Raw genomic sequence first — 15630 nt, forward strand, 5'->3', positions numbered from 1 at the left:
TACAATATTTATACTTAGAGATATCAATTAATTTATAGACATCTATGTTATTTACTTTTGAAATAGAATTTGTTGTGTGAGAATAGTCCTTGAGATTCCATTGGGGAATAAGTCCTGTATTTTTTATAGGAGGATAATAACTCTTGACTGATTCTTTGTCTCCTTGAATTTTCTACACAATACAAAAACATTTAATATTCGAATACAATATTTAGTAATGCATTCAAATCCTGAACAATACTATATATACTTGTTGTTTGTGTATATCATCAGGAGTAATGAAAGAATTAGTTTCACTCTGTGTAATAATTCGTGGCTTCAATAGAGGATTTATAGTTGGACATTGTTTTATAAATTTTGAAGATGTTTGAGTAGAATATGAACATTTGTTCTCTACTGCACTAATAGCATGACAATTATTTTCCATAGATAGATCTTCTGATTCGACAACCATTTGTTTCACAAGAGTAGATACAGGTTCTAATCCTCTACTAACTTTACGTATAAGTAATGGAGTAACACCAGTTATATTTGGTTGCTTTGTTTTCATAATACTTAATACCTGTTACATTATAAAAGAAGTTTGAGTATAAATTTAATATTTAATAGAGCATTAAATATACTTGTTGAATATTTAATCCTAAGTTGTGACTTGGAGTTATTGAAGTGCCAACAACAAATGGTATATTTCTAAAATTAAATCTGTTAAAATATGATCGATTTGTCCTTTTTAACTTTGAAGCTAAAGTTGGCATCTCATAATTACGATTAGCCATTGGAACATAACATGTTAAATCAAATACTGTGTTTTGTTGTTGATATAATTTACATTCATGATTAGGAATTGCTATTTTTTCTCCATTTTGACTTTGTTTATAAGTATATTCATCATCCACCCTACTGTATGAAAAAAAAAATACTATTTGATTATCATATTTAAAATTGATTGAATTTTTTTTATGATAACTTACACTGCGGCTTCTTCAGAGATAGGCAGCTTATTATTATCATGATGTTGATCTGTTTGATGGTTCTGATAATTTTGACATTGGTCATAAGTATGAGGTAATTTTATATGCATATTACATTGAGGATTATTAAATCGTTTGTTCAATTTTTTCATTTCAAGTTTACTAGAAATTGCAGAAATGCTATCACTTTTCATTGCAGCATTGTGATAAAGTTCTACTATCCCACTCCAATTACGTTGAAGTTTTGAAGAAGGTATATTTTGTTCGAATAATTGATGATTTGTTTTATGATCTGTGATATCAATTATATTAATAATAAATCTATCATAAGAACAAAAACTTCTTTAAAATAATGTACAAAAAATATTTCACCTTTCTGTTTACGTTTTCTAACATCTTTCCTTGTAGTTATATTCACTTCTTTAGTAGCTATTGTACTTTTTGAATTAATATTTCGTAATTTACCTCGTCTTTTCTTAATTTTATTATTATTAACCGTTTGATCATCTTTGCAAATAGATTTTTTGTTTTCTACATTTATAGCATAAATTATAGGCTCTTTATTTTCTTTCACTGAATTTCTACATTTGGACATACGTGAACTTTTTATACTGTCTGAAACATTGAATCTGAATTCTTGTGGATTAATATCAGGATTTTCACAGGATGAAATTTGAGGTGTCCATTTGGTTGGATTATTTACTACCATTCGTTCATACGGTTCTTTGAAAGAAAAAATATTCTGCTGTGTTGTATATTCTATCTCTTGTTTTTTGTCATCACAAATCATATTTTCCGAAATATCCTTTGCTTGTTTTTGTCTTGTTTCATGAATGGCTGGTTTTAATGTAGAGCAAACAGAAACAGAATCTAGACCTTTATAAAAATTTTCAGTTTCTTCTACTTTTGATATTTTATAATCACACATTTCGATTTCTACAGTATTAATACATATTAATATTAAGCAAAAAGTATAAAGATTAATAAAAAACTATATTTGATTTATACCCTTATCTCCTTGAATTCTTTCTTCAGGATTATGGTTTTCTTGTATAAAATTACAATAGTTCTGATTTGTTAAAACACTGATATTTGAATCACAAAGACTGATGTTACAATCTGCTTTAGAATGTTCAGGTATTAAATCATCTTCTTGGGAATTATTAATTAATGTTTGGAAAGTATCTGATGATGCTTTTGTTGTATCTGTTTTAATTTGACAAAACATTTTCATATAATTTATTCTAGACTTCAATGACCCACATTTTGTTTCCGCTACTTTTAATTTTCGACAACACTGTTCCAATTCTAAGTTAAAAAATAAATAAATAAATAAACATATATACATACACTTATACATTATAAAGTAACTAAAACATATATCTAAAACAAAGTATGTTTAAATACGAAAGAGAGAAGAAATAAAACCTGTTCGTCTCATGTCAGCTCCACTCTTTATAGTTGTCATTGTATTTGATAATTTTTTACATATAATTTAAAAATTCATCTGCAAATATCAAATTATTACAATATGAAAAAACTGAATAAATATTAAATAGATATCGTGAGGTTTACCATTTGAATACATGTATAAGAAAAAGTCAATAAGTAGAAAATGTCTAACAAAATAAATATTTTTATAAAATGTTTCAAAATTAGAAAGAGATATACAGGTTGCATCGTTTATAACTATGAATAGAAAAATATATGTCTCTGAAAATCATTTTCTTTTGTTTGAGAATGAATAATTATAAAAAATTACGTACCTGAAATTTATCCGAAGAGTATATTAATAAAAAAAAAAGAAAGAAGTAATCTTAAAATACTACAAAAAATTAAAAGCGCATTTATATCAATATAAATGAAACATATGAACAGAGGAACATCGTTAAGAGACTTCTCAGAAGTTAACTGTTTTATGTATAATATATCATAATTATACTATAGATTTTATATAAATTAATAATATGAATAACCAGAACAAAAATTCATGAAGTTAAAGTATTAATAGCGAAATATTTAAATGAAAATAAAATGAACAAGAAGTTACCGTTACTGTAATATTTGAAACGTAGCAAAAAAAGGGCGCGAAATACATAAAATTTCAAATCAAATTATCGTTGTCATCTTGATACAATATTCGACCGTTAGGTGCGCTAAAATCGACTTCTTTAATGTATTTTAAAGAAGACGTAGATCAGCGTACCTGTGAGTTGCAAATGGTGGACGGTCTGTCATCGTTGTTGCTGTAACATCAGGTAAACCTTTTTCTCTGATTATTTCATTATTATTACGATTATAAAATTGAATAATGATTCGTTAAAACATATACAAAGGATTCGTTAAAAAAGCGGCACTTGCCGTTTTGAATTTCCTATAATACTTACAATATTTCATACGATTACGTAAAATTGTTACACCAGACGAAAATAGTCACCTGATCCTTAACAAACCAGATCTTTCCTGAATTCATAAGAAAGTTTATTTTTCCTGATAACTCATGTATATTTGATTTCGCTATGACAGGAAGATAATTAAGCGGGAAATACGTAATTTTTTATAAAAATATAACAGATAAAAAACGGAAGATTTCATATATTTAAATAGACGTATATATAAATACACTTCATGCAATCTGTATAACGAATCAGATATAGATAACGAGTAGGTGTAATATCTATAACTATTCTGTGATATATAAATTAATATATCAACATTCGTATACACTGATTGTGAAATGGACATTTAACCTGTAATCAGAATTAGTGTCACATGATTTTGACATGTACTACGCTATATACTGTGTATTCTTATATACGAACGTCGACGGATAAAATTTGTTTCAGACTTACATATATTGATTTGTAGCATATCTTTAAGTTCTAGAACATTTAAAAATGGTTTGAATTATTTTAATCGAGGTTTTTTTTACATATGTTCTAGAGGTTAGTAATAATTAGGTCACTATGACGCTAGCAATGGATTCGTATTGTGTAATATCTTGCGGCGAACTACACATGTGTATCGAAGCGTAACCTCTATGTCATATAGCTTTAGATATACTTGTTTTCTTTTAAAATTAAGATGTTATTTGCTTGGGAACGTGTGCATGCGCGCGTGTAAATACGTACAGGCGTATGTGTTCACATATATATAGAATTACATGCCTTTAGAATTTTTTTTTTGATTTATCTTTATAAATATATAAAAATTACTTATCAATAACTTTTGACCTCTAAAATATTATGTCTACTAATTTATGATATTTACGTTAGTCATTGTTTACATCAATGATAATGTCATTTTTCCAGACATCCACTATGTCATGTTTTCTGTTCAAATATCAAGGTCTTAATACGTAGTATTAATATTGATATTCTATTGATGACTTTTTTAGGGATTTTAAGAATTTTAAATCTTGATGGAATATTCTGTTTTTCTTTTTCTGTATTACAGAATATATTTTGAATTGTTGCCAATTTGTTAAATAAAATCCTGTAATTACATCAATTCAATAACTGTTATTATTATTGTTATTATTATCTGGAAATTATTGTATAAAATATATATAATTATTATTATTTATTCTATAATCATATTTAAATTTTAGGTAAAATGTATAAGGCCAGGACGGTATTTAACACCTTGGTGCCTCTGGCACCACGCGTGTGTGGACCAGAAAGGTTTGCTTCGTGGTTAGTACGTACTCATTCTTTGAACAGAACAACTCCAGGAATAATCATAGCACCAACTAGGAAATATAATAGTCGTGTTGCTACTGAACCTTTCCTAAATGGTAGTACCAGCTCATATGTGGAAGAAATGTATAATGCATGGTTACAGGATCCTCATAGTGTACACGTGGTCAGTATTTTTTAATTGTATAAAACATAACAATAGGATATATAAATTTTTGTGAAATATATTTAACATTATTTATTTATTTATGTTTTTGCAGTCATGGGATTCCTTTTTCCGCAGTAGCACTGCTGGAGCTGGTCCAGGTCTTGCATACCAAGCTCCACCATCTCTTGCTCCAAGTCATAATCAGGTACCACTTGGAGCATTATTGCCTCTTGGTGGTGGATCTCAAATTAGTCAGATGCCCATTAATGAAAAAATTATAGATGACCATTTAGCTGTGCAAGCCATTATTCGTTCATACCAGGTATGATATCTTGCTTATTATTTTGATAATATCTTATTCAGGTTAGTTTTTGTACCATGTCTATTATTAAATGTTATATCAACTAAGAAGAATAATTAAGCAATATTTAGAATATTTAACTCTTCAATTGCTTTTATCTTTTCTTATTAAATTTATTGAAGAGATAAAAAAAAAGTATTCTATAGAAAGTTATGTCAATTTTTATTAATTTCACATAAGTGATTTTATAAAACACTATTATTATATTTTTTTACTGCACCATACTTAAATACAACCATAAAGTATATGTTAAACCTGAGATGTTAAAATCACATATAATGTATCATTGATAATAGTATAACTTATTCAGTTTATTGTCTGCATCTTTAATTTTTATTAGCATTTTTATTATGTCATAGCATGTATTATCTATATATGTCACATACATGTGTGTTACATGTTTAGGGGAAATCGTGTATATCTAAATGCATGCAAAATTATATTGAGGATTATGCTTAACCATCTAGTACAAAACCTTATTAGAAAATATTCTTGTATATGAGTATATATAAAAGTGGCAGAAAATTAAAATTTCTTTTTAAATTTAGAAGGAGTATATCAAATTAGAATGTAGTGTTCAAAGTTTAGATGGTTGTGCATCAGTTTCTATCTTTACTATTCAGGATTATCATATGTGTTTTTAAAAACACGAAGTGTCTTAAGATTGTATCATGGTTCAGTAGCCTCATATCATATGGTTACACTGGCTGCTCACTGCATCTTCTACCTCAAGCATGTCATGCAGTTTGATATCTTTTTTACTCTAAATAGTATATCTTTCTATAATTTAATATGAACAATTTTCCTGCTCAATAATTGCTTGCTATAATTATAAAATGTCTTGTATATCTTTTTGACAACGAGGAAGAGAAGAAGCAGCAGCATTTTATAAGTAATTACTATTTTTTAAATAATTTTTTTTATTAATCTTTTTTTTTCCTTCTTCTACAATATTTCTGATCTTTTAATTATATTTGATTACATATGGAAAATTGATATGATTATTAATACATTTTATGATTTGAAAATTAAAAATTAATCATGAAGAATTTGTACATATTATTAATGTAATTGTATAACACTGTACATTTATCACAATTATGGTGATTATATCATGTATAAAAAGAATTGACAAGTAGTTAAACAAATATATATGTGAGGTCTTGTTGGGATTATTCATTGGCATATAGGCTCGAGGTCACTTAGTTGCTGATCTGGACCCACTGGGTATCATGCAAACAGACCTGATACATACACATTATGCAGCCCGCAAGGGATCTCCAGAACAAGTTCTGCGACAATACATGCTTGGTAAGGCTTTGTCCTAAGCCATTTTTTTGAGCTATCATATCAATTGCTAATCTACTTGTGTGTCATAAGGTAAAGGTGGACTAAATACATTTCACTATTGTTGAACCTTTGATTATATGCAATTGTTAAGAACATTTTTCATCCTATATTATGAAATCACCTTATGCCAATATGCACACAGTATATGTCATATCACATACATGTGTGATGTTACTTACTCACATTAACTCTTTCTCCAATCATATTATCAAATATGTAGTTGTTTTTGTACGTTTATCTGATCTTTTCTAAATTATGTTTCAAAAGAAATATTATTTCTTATTTTAGTATTTAATGTGATTTTTTAACACTATGAATTTGATATATGCATTAGAATCTTATATCATATCTGTTGATTGTTGATTAGTATTTATGTAAATGGTATAGGAGATTTTTAATTATATATATATGTATATATATAATATATATATTGTTATATTGTTATAAAATATATTGTTTAAGTTACAAAATTTAATTTTTAAGTCTTGATTATGCTCCTATATCTATATCTTTTGAGTGTAATAGAGAAAGAGTAAATGTGAAAATGTCATAATTTTATGCTGGTACTGAAAATGTATTGCTTATGTATAACAAAATATTTATGAAACAGAGGTACATGTCAGGAACAAGTCTAAAGTATGATATCAATTTTTATTTGTTATTTTTTTGTTAGTGTATTTGTCCAGTGAATATCTACATATATTTATAATACATTTGTAAATATGCAAGTCAAAGAGTGATGCATTTATTGTATATGTTCAACAAGCAAACAAGTTATATTTGATTACATGTTACATATATACAAGACAATATAGGTAAGATACAATCTACAAAATATACTTCTATTGCTTTGCATGTATGGTATTATAGTTCTTGCTTTACTTTTTGCATGTGTTAGCATAAATTAAATATTTATATATATAGAATATTTGCTTCGTATAAATATTTTGCTTCCACCAAACTCCACAAAAAATTTGTCTTTGTATAGAAAGGGGATTATTGTAAAAATAGAATGTCTTTATTGTATATTTGTGTTTAATATTACTATATTTCAATTCAGATAAATACTTTGTGTTTATTTGAACTCTTTAATGATACAAAATCATAATAAAAAATACAGAATACAGAATGAAAAAGATAATTCTGTAATCTGCCGTCTATGAATTTCTAAATTATATTCGGCCCGTATGAATATGGCATTACATTGACAGATTCGTGGCCATCATATCGCGAAATTGGACCCGCTTGGAATCAACAGCGCTGATCTTGATGATAGGCATCCTCAAGAGTTGCTCTATAATCATTACTCATTCGGTAAGCCCAACTAAACGTGATTATGTATAACAAGAGGAAATTTTAATATAAAAGATAAAGGAGCACCTGTACTTAACATTTAAAAAAAGAAACATTATACTCTGTTTATTAGTTAAAATTATATATCATAGAAAAAATATAGCACACATGTACATGCATATGTACAAAATCTTTATTTATCATTTTATCACATTCTTTCATTTATATTTTGCTATTTATTTAGCTTAATATGTAATAGTAGTAATTGATACACATGCACAATAGCAAAATTTAATGAGAATGTTTTTGCCCAAAGGAAATTATGTTATTGTCTCTTCTTATTTAGGCAGAATTAGTCTTTAATATCAAAAAGGAAGTCTTGGAAAAAAAATTTATTGATTAATTTTTGTCTAAAAACACACATTATTATGGCATTCTTTTTCTGTTTCTATATCTTATTGCTTATAGTTATAAATTTATATTAAATTTAAACTTTCAAATAACCAGTGAATCTTTGAACCAGTGAACTAATAAATGATATAAAACTGCTATATATATATATATGTGTATATGTATGTATGTATGCATATATATATATATATGCATATGAACTATGTGGATACTTATAAAATATATATTATTTTTATGGAAATGTGTTACCAAGATTCACTTGATCTCAAAGTGCGTTTTCACAAAAGTACTTCAATAGTAAGTACAAAAAGATAAATGCAATTTAGCTTGCAAGTTTATTATTGAGTTTGAGTCTGATGTCCACAGGGAGGGGACAACGCACTACTTACGCTCAGGAACTACAATACCGAGTAGCTGCTCTTATGAAAAGTATGTAATTATTACATCTAAAGCAGAAATTTCTTCTGCAGCTCTCTGTTTCATTTGTATTATTATCTCTGGAAGGCACTGGTTCATTTTGGAAGTATATATACGATTTATTATCTAATGTCACAATAAAGGTGCTTGGGAACTATTACACTACTGTACATGTTAAAACTATTCTTTTTTGCTTAAAAAAAGATAGTGTGATTTTTTTTTCTTGTTCTTTTTTTTTTCTGGGGAAAGTATAGGTGAAGGTCGGCGTGCATGATAAAATGATAAATTTAAAATAAGTGTTATAGAATTAAATTATAAAAAAGATATATGACCTTCCTCTTTGACTTTCAAACTTTCTGCTTTGCAATAATTTTATTTGTATTATTTTTTTTTTTAATTTATGGTTTTTCTTAATTATTCTTTTTTCTTTATAATTTTATGAAAAATTGAATGAATATATAATTTTTCAATAATATGCTTTACTCTGTTTCTTTTAATTTGTTTAATATATGTTCATAAAATTTATATGCTTTTTGTGTATATATAAAGCTTATATGATTTAAAGTAAATAACAAATAGCGTTTAAATTTAATTTTGTACTTACAAATGCTTTATATGCAAAATTTTTATAAGAGTATAATATTTGTCAATTAGATTTGCATGAATAATATTTTTTTTTATCTTTTAAGAAGACGTGTGTTCCTGTACGTATTTATAAGTGAAGCATAAGACCATATAATTGGACTTTGAAATAAAATGTTATATACAATATATTACATAAGTATATATTATATACAATTTCAGTATCAGTTTTAATTTCATAGAGGAGTGTAAATATAATGTAGAAATATAAATCTATTGTATTGTTATGTTTATATCTTTCTATGATTTATGTAAATGTGTTTATAAATGAACAAATACTATTATCAGAAAAATGAATGAAATATTATATTCATTTGATTTTCATAATTTAGATCAATATTAAACATGCATTAAAAAATATATCTGATAATAGTATTTTTGATCATATACATTTATAATTTTCTGATCTACGTAAATGATCATTAATGGAAATTACATTTTTCATTTTATTATGTAAACAGAGGAATCAGATATGGATCGCGTTTTCAAATTGCCATCCACCACTTTTATCGGTGGTAAAGATAAATCATTACCACTGCGTGAAATTCTTAAACGATTAGAATCAACTTATTGTGGACATATTGGCGTCGAATTTATGTTCATTAATTCTTTGGAACAATGTAATTGGATTCGACAAAAGATGGAAACGCCTGGTATAATGGAAGTTACGAATGATGAAAAGCGACTTATTTTGGCTAGATTAACTCGAGCTACAAGGTATTTTTTTTTATCAATTTTTTATCAATAGTTATATTATCCTTTTCTATGTAAGTCTAATTTAAATATATTTTTTATGAATTAATTTTCAGATTTGAAGCTTTCCTCGCACGTAAATGGTCATCTGAAAAAAGATTTGGATTAGAGGGTTGTGAAATCTTAATACCTGCTATGAAACAAGTAATTGACAAATCCACAGAACTTGGTGTAGAATCTATCGTCATGGGTATGCCTCATCGTGGTCGTCTCAACGTTTTGGCTAATGTTTGTCGTAAACCATTAAATCAGATATTTACACAATTTGCTGCACTTGAAGCTGCTGATGATGTATGTATAAATTATTGTATTTATCGTTGTTATTAATTGTGATATCCTTAATTGATAAAATAACTATCTGTTTAGGGTTCTGGAGATGTCAAATATCATTTGGGAACATATATCGAACGTCTTAATCGCGTTACAAATAAAAATATTCGTTTAGCTGTTGTGGCAAATCCATCTCACTTGGAAGCAGTTGATCCGATTGTGCAAGGAAAAACTCGTGCTGAACAATTTTACAGAGGAGATGGTGAAGGCAAAAAGGTAAGTATTTTATTAAAATATAAGTTACTATTATACGTGAGACAATGTATTTTAATGTTACTAAATTTCTGTATTAGGTAATGTCTATTCTTCTACATGGTGACGCGGCATTCTGTGGACAAGGAATCGTATTTGAAACCATGCATCTGTCAGACTTACCAGATTATACAACTCATGGTACTATCCATATTGTTGTCAATAATCAAATCGGTTTTACGACAGATCCTAGACATTCTAGATCTTCTCCTTATTGTACTGGTTAGTTTCACTCATCTTCTTATGTATTTTTTATATCTCATAATAGCTTATTGAGAAAACAAAAAAAATTTTTTCAGATGTTGCCAGAGTGGTAAATGCACCAATTTTCCACGTAAATTCCGATGATCCAGAAGCGGTAATGCATGTATGTAAAGTGGCTGCTGAATGGAGAGCAACTTTCCATAAAGATGTTGTTATCGATATAGTTTCATATAGACGTAATGGACACAATGAAATTGATGAGCCAATGTTTACGCAACCATTGATGTATCGTAAAATCAGAAATACAGTACCGGCTCTTGACAAATATGCTAAATCGCTTATTGATGATGGTGTTGTTACAACGGAAGAAGTAAAGGTATATCGTTCGTTTTTTTATTCTCGATCATCTTGTCATTTCATGTTTACATTACATATTTATATTTTTCTCCAGGATGTGCAAGATAAATATGAGAAAATATGTGAAGAAGCATATGTGAATGCTAAACAAGAAACGCATATTAAATACAAGGATTGGCTAGATTCTCCATGGTCTGGTTTCTTTGAAGGTAAAGATCCATTGAAGGTATCGCCTACTGGTATCAAGGAAGATACACTTGTGCACATTGGAAAGAAATTCTCATCGCCACCACCTAATGCAGCGGAATTTGTGATTCATAAAGGTTGCCTATTATCTAATTATCTAACTTTTTAAAATAATGAAATATCTCGCAATAATGTCTAACTATTACTTTTAACGTAGGTATTGAACGTATCTTGAAATCTCGTATGGAAATGGTCGAAGCTAGGACAGTTGATTGGGCTCTTGGAGAAGCAATGGCATTTGGTTCTCTTCTTAAAGAAGGAATTCATGTAAGATTATCCGGTCAAGACGTGGAAAGAGGTACATTCTCACACAGGCATCACGTTTTACATCATCAGACCGTTGACAAAGCTACGTATAGGCCACTTTGTAGCTTATATCCCGATCAAGCTCCATACACGGTGTGCAACAGTTCTCTTTCTGAATTTGGTGTTCTTGGTAAGATAAAGCAAAACTGGAATTCTTATATTTTCAATCAAATCTATGTTTTAAAATATGAATTTATTTTTATAGGATTTGAATTGGGTTATTCCATGACAAATCCTAATGCATTGGTATGCTGGGAGGCACAGTTCGGTGACTTTAACAACACCGCCCAGTGCATAATAGATCAATTTATTAGTAGTGGACAAGCAAAATGGGTACGTCAGTCTGGACTAGTTATGCTCCAGCCTCATGGTCTAGAAGGAATGGTAAGTTTGAAAAATGAAAAGAAAAAGAACTGTTTGTTAAGTATAAATCTTAACTGTTATTTATTAAACCTAAATTTTGTTCAGGGACCTGAACACTCTAGCGCTCGTTTAGAACGCTTTCTTCAAATGTCCTCTGACGATCCAGATTACTTTCCACCGGAAAGCGAAGAATTTGCCGTGCGACAATTGCACGACATTAACTGGATCGTTGCCAATTGCAGTACACCAGCTAATTATTTCCACATTCTAAGGAGACAAATTGCATTACCCTTCCGAAAGCCATTGATAATGATGACACCAAAATCTCTACTTCGTCATCCAGAAGCAAAGTCTAGTTTCGATTTGATGCTAGAAGATACGGAATTCCTTAGAGTGATACCTGAAGAAGGGCCAGCTACAAATAATGCTAGCAATGTTAAAAGATTAGTTTTCTGCTCTGGAAAAGTTTATTACGATTTGAAGAAAGCTCGTGCAGAAAAAACATTGGATGATCAAGTTGCTATTGCAAGAGTTGAACAAGTAAATATAAAAAAAGAGAGAATTTATTATTGTATGTTTTATAATATTTTTTAGAATATTTCTACATATAATTAAAATTTGTTACAGATTTCGCCCTTCCCATATGACCTTGTAAAGAAGGAAGCTGCTAAATATCCAAATGCAGAATTAATCTGGTCTCAAGAAGAACATAAGAATCAAGGCGCCTGGACTTACGTGCAACCGAGATTCCACACCGCACTTAATGGAACACGCAATGTTACGTAAGTATTATTTCATGTGATTATTTGATAACTGGTTATTGTTTTTTTAATTCTTTTAAAGAAATTGTATATAAGAGGCTGAGTCATTAGGTTAGTATTAGTCGAAATCTCATCCTGATCCTTCCATTGTTAATGCACAATCATATTTCCTTTTTAATAAATCAATTTTATAATGCTTAAGTCCGTTAATCATTGAAAGATATGTTTGATAATTGTGGTATGATTGATAAGATATATGTAAGTGTGATTGTTGATAATCCTTAGATTGTTCTAATATATATTCTAAGGATTTTTAATGATTACCTTTGTATGTATGAATGAGTTATATATATCGAAATATATATGTATATTTCTTTTTGGTTAATTCTATCTGTTCACATGGCCCATATTTTTCCACTTTATTAGTATGTTAGTAATGCTACTTATAATGCAATAATGATTATTTCCAATTTCAAGTTTGTTTACACTTTTTAATAATGGTACTAAATTTGTAAAAAAAAAATAAAAAAATAAAGTTGTCTCTAGAAGAAATGAAAGAAATTTGGGCCATGTTACAGTTTTGGAGATGCGACAAAATCCAAAGCAAGTGAAAGTAAGGGAGGATGGTTAAGTGGTTGGTTTTCTTCATCCAAACCAGTAAAACCTACTCCTATGCCAGAGTCTTCAGATACTAATAAACCTAAGCAGAGAATAGTGAGGTAATATCGATGGCACATTGTAAGCTTCATGTATATGTATATTGCTCTGAATTATACATTACATTTATTTATATTACGTGTGTGCAGAAAGAGGAAGATATTTATTCGCTTTCTTTTTCGTATTATCAAATATAGTTAGATCAATGATTTATATGTTACAGATATGCAGGCCGCCCCACTGCAGCTTCTCCTGCAACAGGTAGCAAAATGCAACATCTAAAAGAACTTAAACAAATTCTGGACGATTCACTGAACGTTTAATAATCCTTCGTAGCGCTATGTAGAAACAAATTTTATTTATTATATTATACTATATTTGTTATTTTTTTGTTCTGTTCTATCTATGTCAATGGAGATAATATCATCACCACGCAACTATGTAAATGATTTCTTTGTTAGTGACCAACATGTAAAATCATTGTACACATGAATATTTTATCACACTAATGCAAAATGTATATTTATTATACGTATTATTTATTTGGCTTCTTTTTTATTGCATGGACCTTATGGGTAAAAGAGGCTACATTATATTAGTTTTAATTTTTTGTTAATAATTAATTATTATTTTATATAGTTACCCATATATTCCTGCAATGAATAATTCATGCGCATAGTATTTTATTTTCATTTATTATTTGGATATAAATAATTAAATATTACTTTGTCTTTTTGAATAATGTATATTATAAACATTATATAAACAAATTTGTATGATAAAACTATGTTAGAATCGAGATTTCTAAAAAGTAATTTTCATTCATTGGAATCAGTTTTATTGAAGGTCAAATGTTGCTGATATGTATTATTCATTGCTGGAGTCCATGGGTTTTAACCAAATTTGAAATTTGTATTAGGATAAGATACTCATGTGAAAGTATTACCATATATTATTTGTTAATATGACCATGAGAAAGACCTATCCTGTGAACAAGATTAAACAAAAAGTATTATTTTTAATTTAATGAAATACTACGCAGAGCGTACGTCTATTAATAGTTACATTTTCGAAATATAAACCGAATCTCTTCATGACTTATAAAAAGTAATAATTATTTATCTTTTCTTATGTGATCTATATGCCAAAGGAAAGAACAATAAATTTCGTTCATTATCGTAATGTAAAAATAAAAATAAAATTATATATTTAATTAGATTTAAATTAATTAAATGTTAATGAGATTTAATTGGATTAAATAATAATACGTACAATAAAAACTAAATTATTTTTCTTTAATTATTTTTCATGAAGAGTTTCAGCAAATATTTCGTTGTAAGAAGGTCGTGAAAGTAGAGGATAAACTAGTACAACTAGTTTAAAATATAATTTGAATATTAGTTTTTTTCAAACCAATCATATAGATTGGAAACTACATAATTTACGAAAGGATAATATTTATATTATTCTATTTGTGAAAAATTGGACATATGAATGAATTATTTGTTGGGGTGTGTTGTTATTTCTGATATCAAATATAATTGCACACACTATGTTTTTGAATAATGATATTATTCAAAGAATTGGATTGTTATTAAAGTGAAAATGGCAATATCTGACAATTTCTATTTCGTCAAATAATTCGAATCACCAATAGTGAAATGATATTTGGAAATTACTACTAGAATATTTTATAGATACAAACTGATCAAATGTGGACATTGCAATACTGTTCCAGCAACCCTGTAATAATATGCATAATAACAATTTAAACGCATACATATGACTGATCAAAAAAATTAAATTTTATTCACTAAATGAATGTAAATTGTAGTAATCAAAAATAAAACTATATTATAACATTTTTCTACATTTATTTCTTCTATATCATACACCCAATTTATGCATAGATGTTACTAAAGATATTTCTAATGCATATGAATAAGAAAATAAAGATAATTTAAAAAATTCGATTTGTTTAAATATATAATGTTATATATACTATATAGTATGCAAATAATATATTCATTATATGCATAAAAACATGATAAAAGTAGTATATTGTTATGTATTTGTCAAAAGATAAATACATCACAATTATGAAGATCAA

The 15630-nt window shown here is 27.8% G+C and overlaps 2 protein-coding genes across 15 annotated transcripts in view; one reads left to right on the plus strand and one right to left on the minus strand.

The window, feature by feature from the left end:
- Positions 1-4079, minus strand: part of LOC127063961 (uncharacterized) — a 10104-nt gene extending 6025 nt beyond the window's left edge. The window contains exons 1-8 of one of the 7 annotated variants that reach the window (XM_050994354.1): positions 3824-4079; positions 2400-2478; positions 1980-2279; positions 1344-1907; positions 972-1263; positions 624-900; positions 251-562; positions 56-172 (exon numbers count right to left, since the gene is read on the minus strand). In XM_050994354.1, the coding sequence (XP_050850311.1) occupies positions 56-172; positions 251-562; positions 624-900; positions 972-1263; positions 1344-1907; positions 1980-2279; positions 2400-2439 (1902 nt within the window). In that variant the 5' untranslated portion in view covers positions 2440-2478; positions 3824-4079. Of the gene's footprint in view, positions 1-55; positions 173-250; positions 563-623; positions 901-971; positions 1264-1343; positions 1908-1979; positions 2683-3021; positions 3164-3823 lie in introns of those variants that run through there. The other 6 variants (XM_050994352.1, XM_050994355.1, XM_050994353.1 and 3 more) reach the window with 6 other exon arrangements.
- Positions 3110-15384, plus strand: LOC127063957 (2-oxoglutarate dehydrogenase complex component E1). 8 transcript variants are annotated; one of them, XM_050994336.1, is made up of 17 exons: positions 3110-3229; positions 4582-4835; positions 4930-5139; positions 7740-7842; positions 8599-8661; positions 9753-10008; positions 10101-10335; positions 10411-10590; positions 10668-10848; positions 10926-11206; positions 11282-11510; positions 11591-11869; positions 11945-12123; positions 12208-12642; positions 12730-12884; positions 13442-13582; positions 13744-15384. In XM_050994336.1, exons 2-17 carry the CDS (start codon positions 4587-4589, stop codon positions 13841-13843), a joined length of 3276 nt encoding a protein of 1091 aa, XP_050850293.1. In that variant the 5' UTR covers positions 3110-3229; positions 4582-4586; the 3' UTR covers positions 13844-15384. The 8 variants fall into 8 exon arrangements, with proteins under 8 accessions (XP_050850293.1, XP_050850294.1, XP_050850296.1 ...); XM_050994337.1 differs by lacking the exons at positions 7740-7842; positions 8599-8661 and adding an exon at positions 6369-6489; XM_050994339.1 differs by lacking the exon at positions 13442-13582.
- Positions 15385-15630: the final 246 nt, after the last annotated feature.

This window comes from Vespula vulgaris, chromosome 5, assembly GCF_905475345.1.
Source record: "Vespula vulgaris chromosome 5, iyVesVulg1.1, whole genome shotgun sequence".
In the NCBI taxonomy this organism is placed as follows: Eukaryota; Metazoa; Arthropoda; class Insecta; order Hymenoptera; family Vespidae; genus Vespula; species Vespula vulgaris.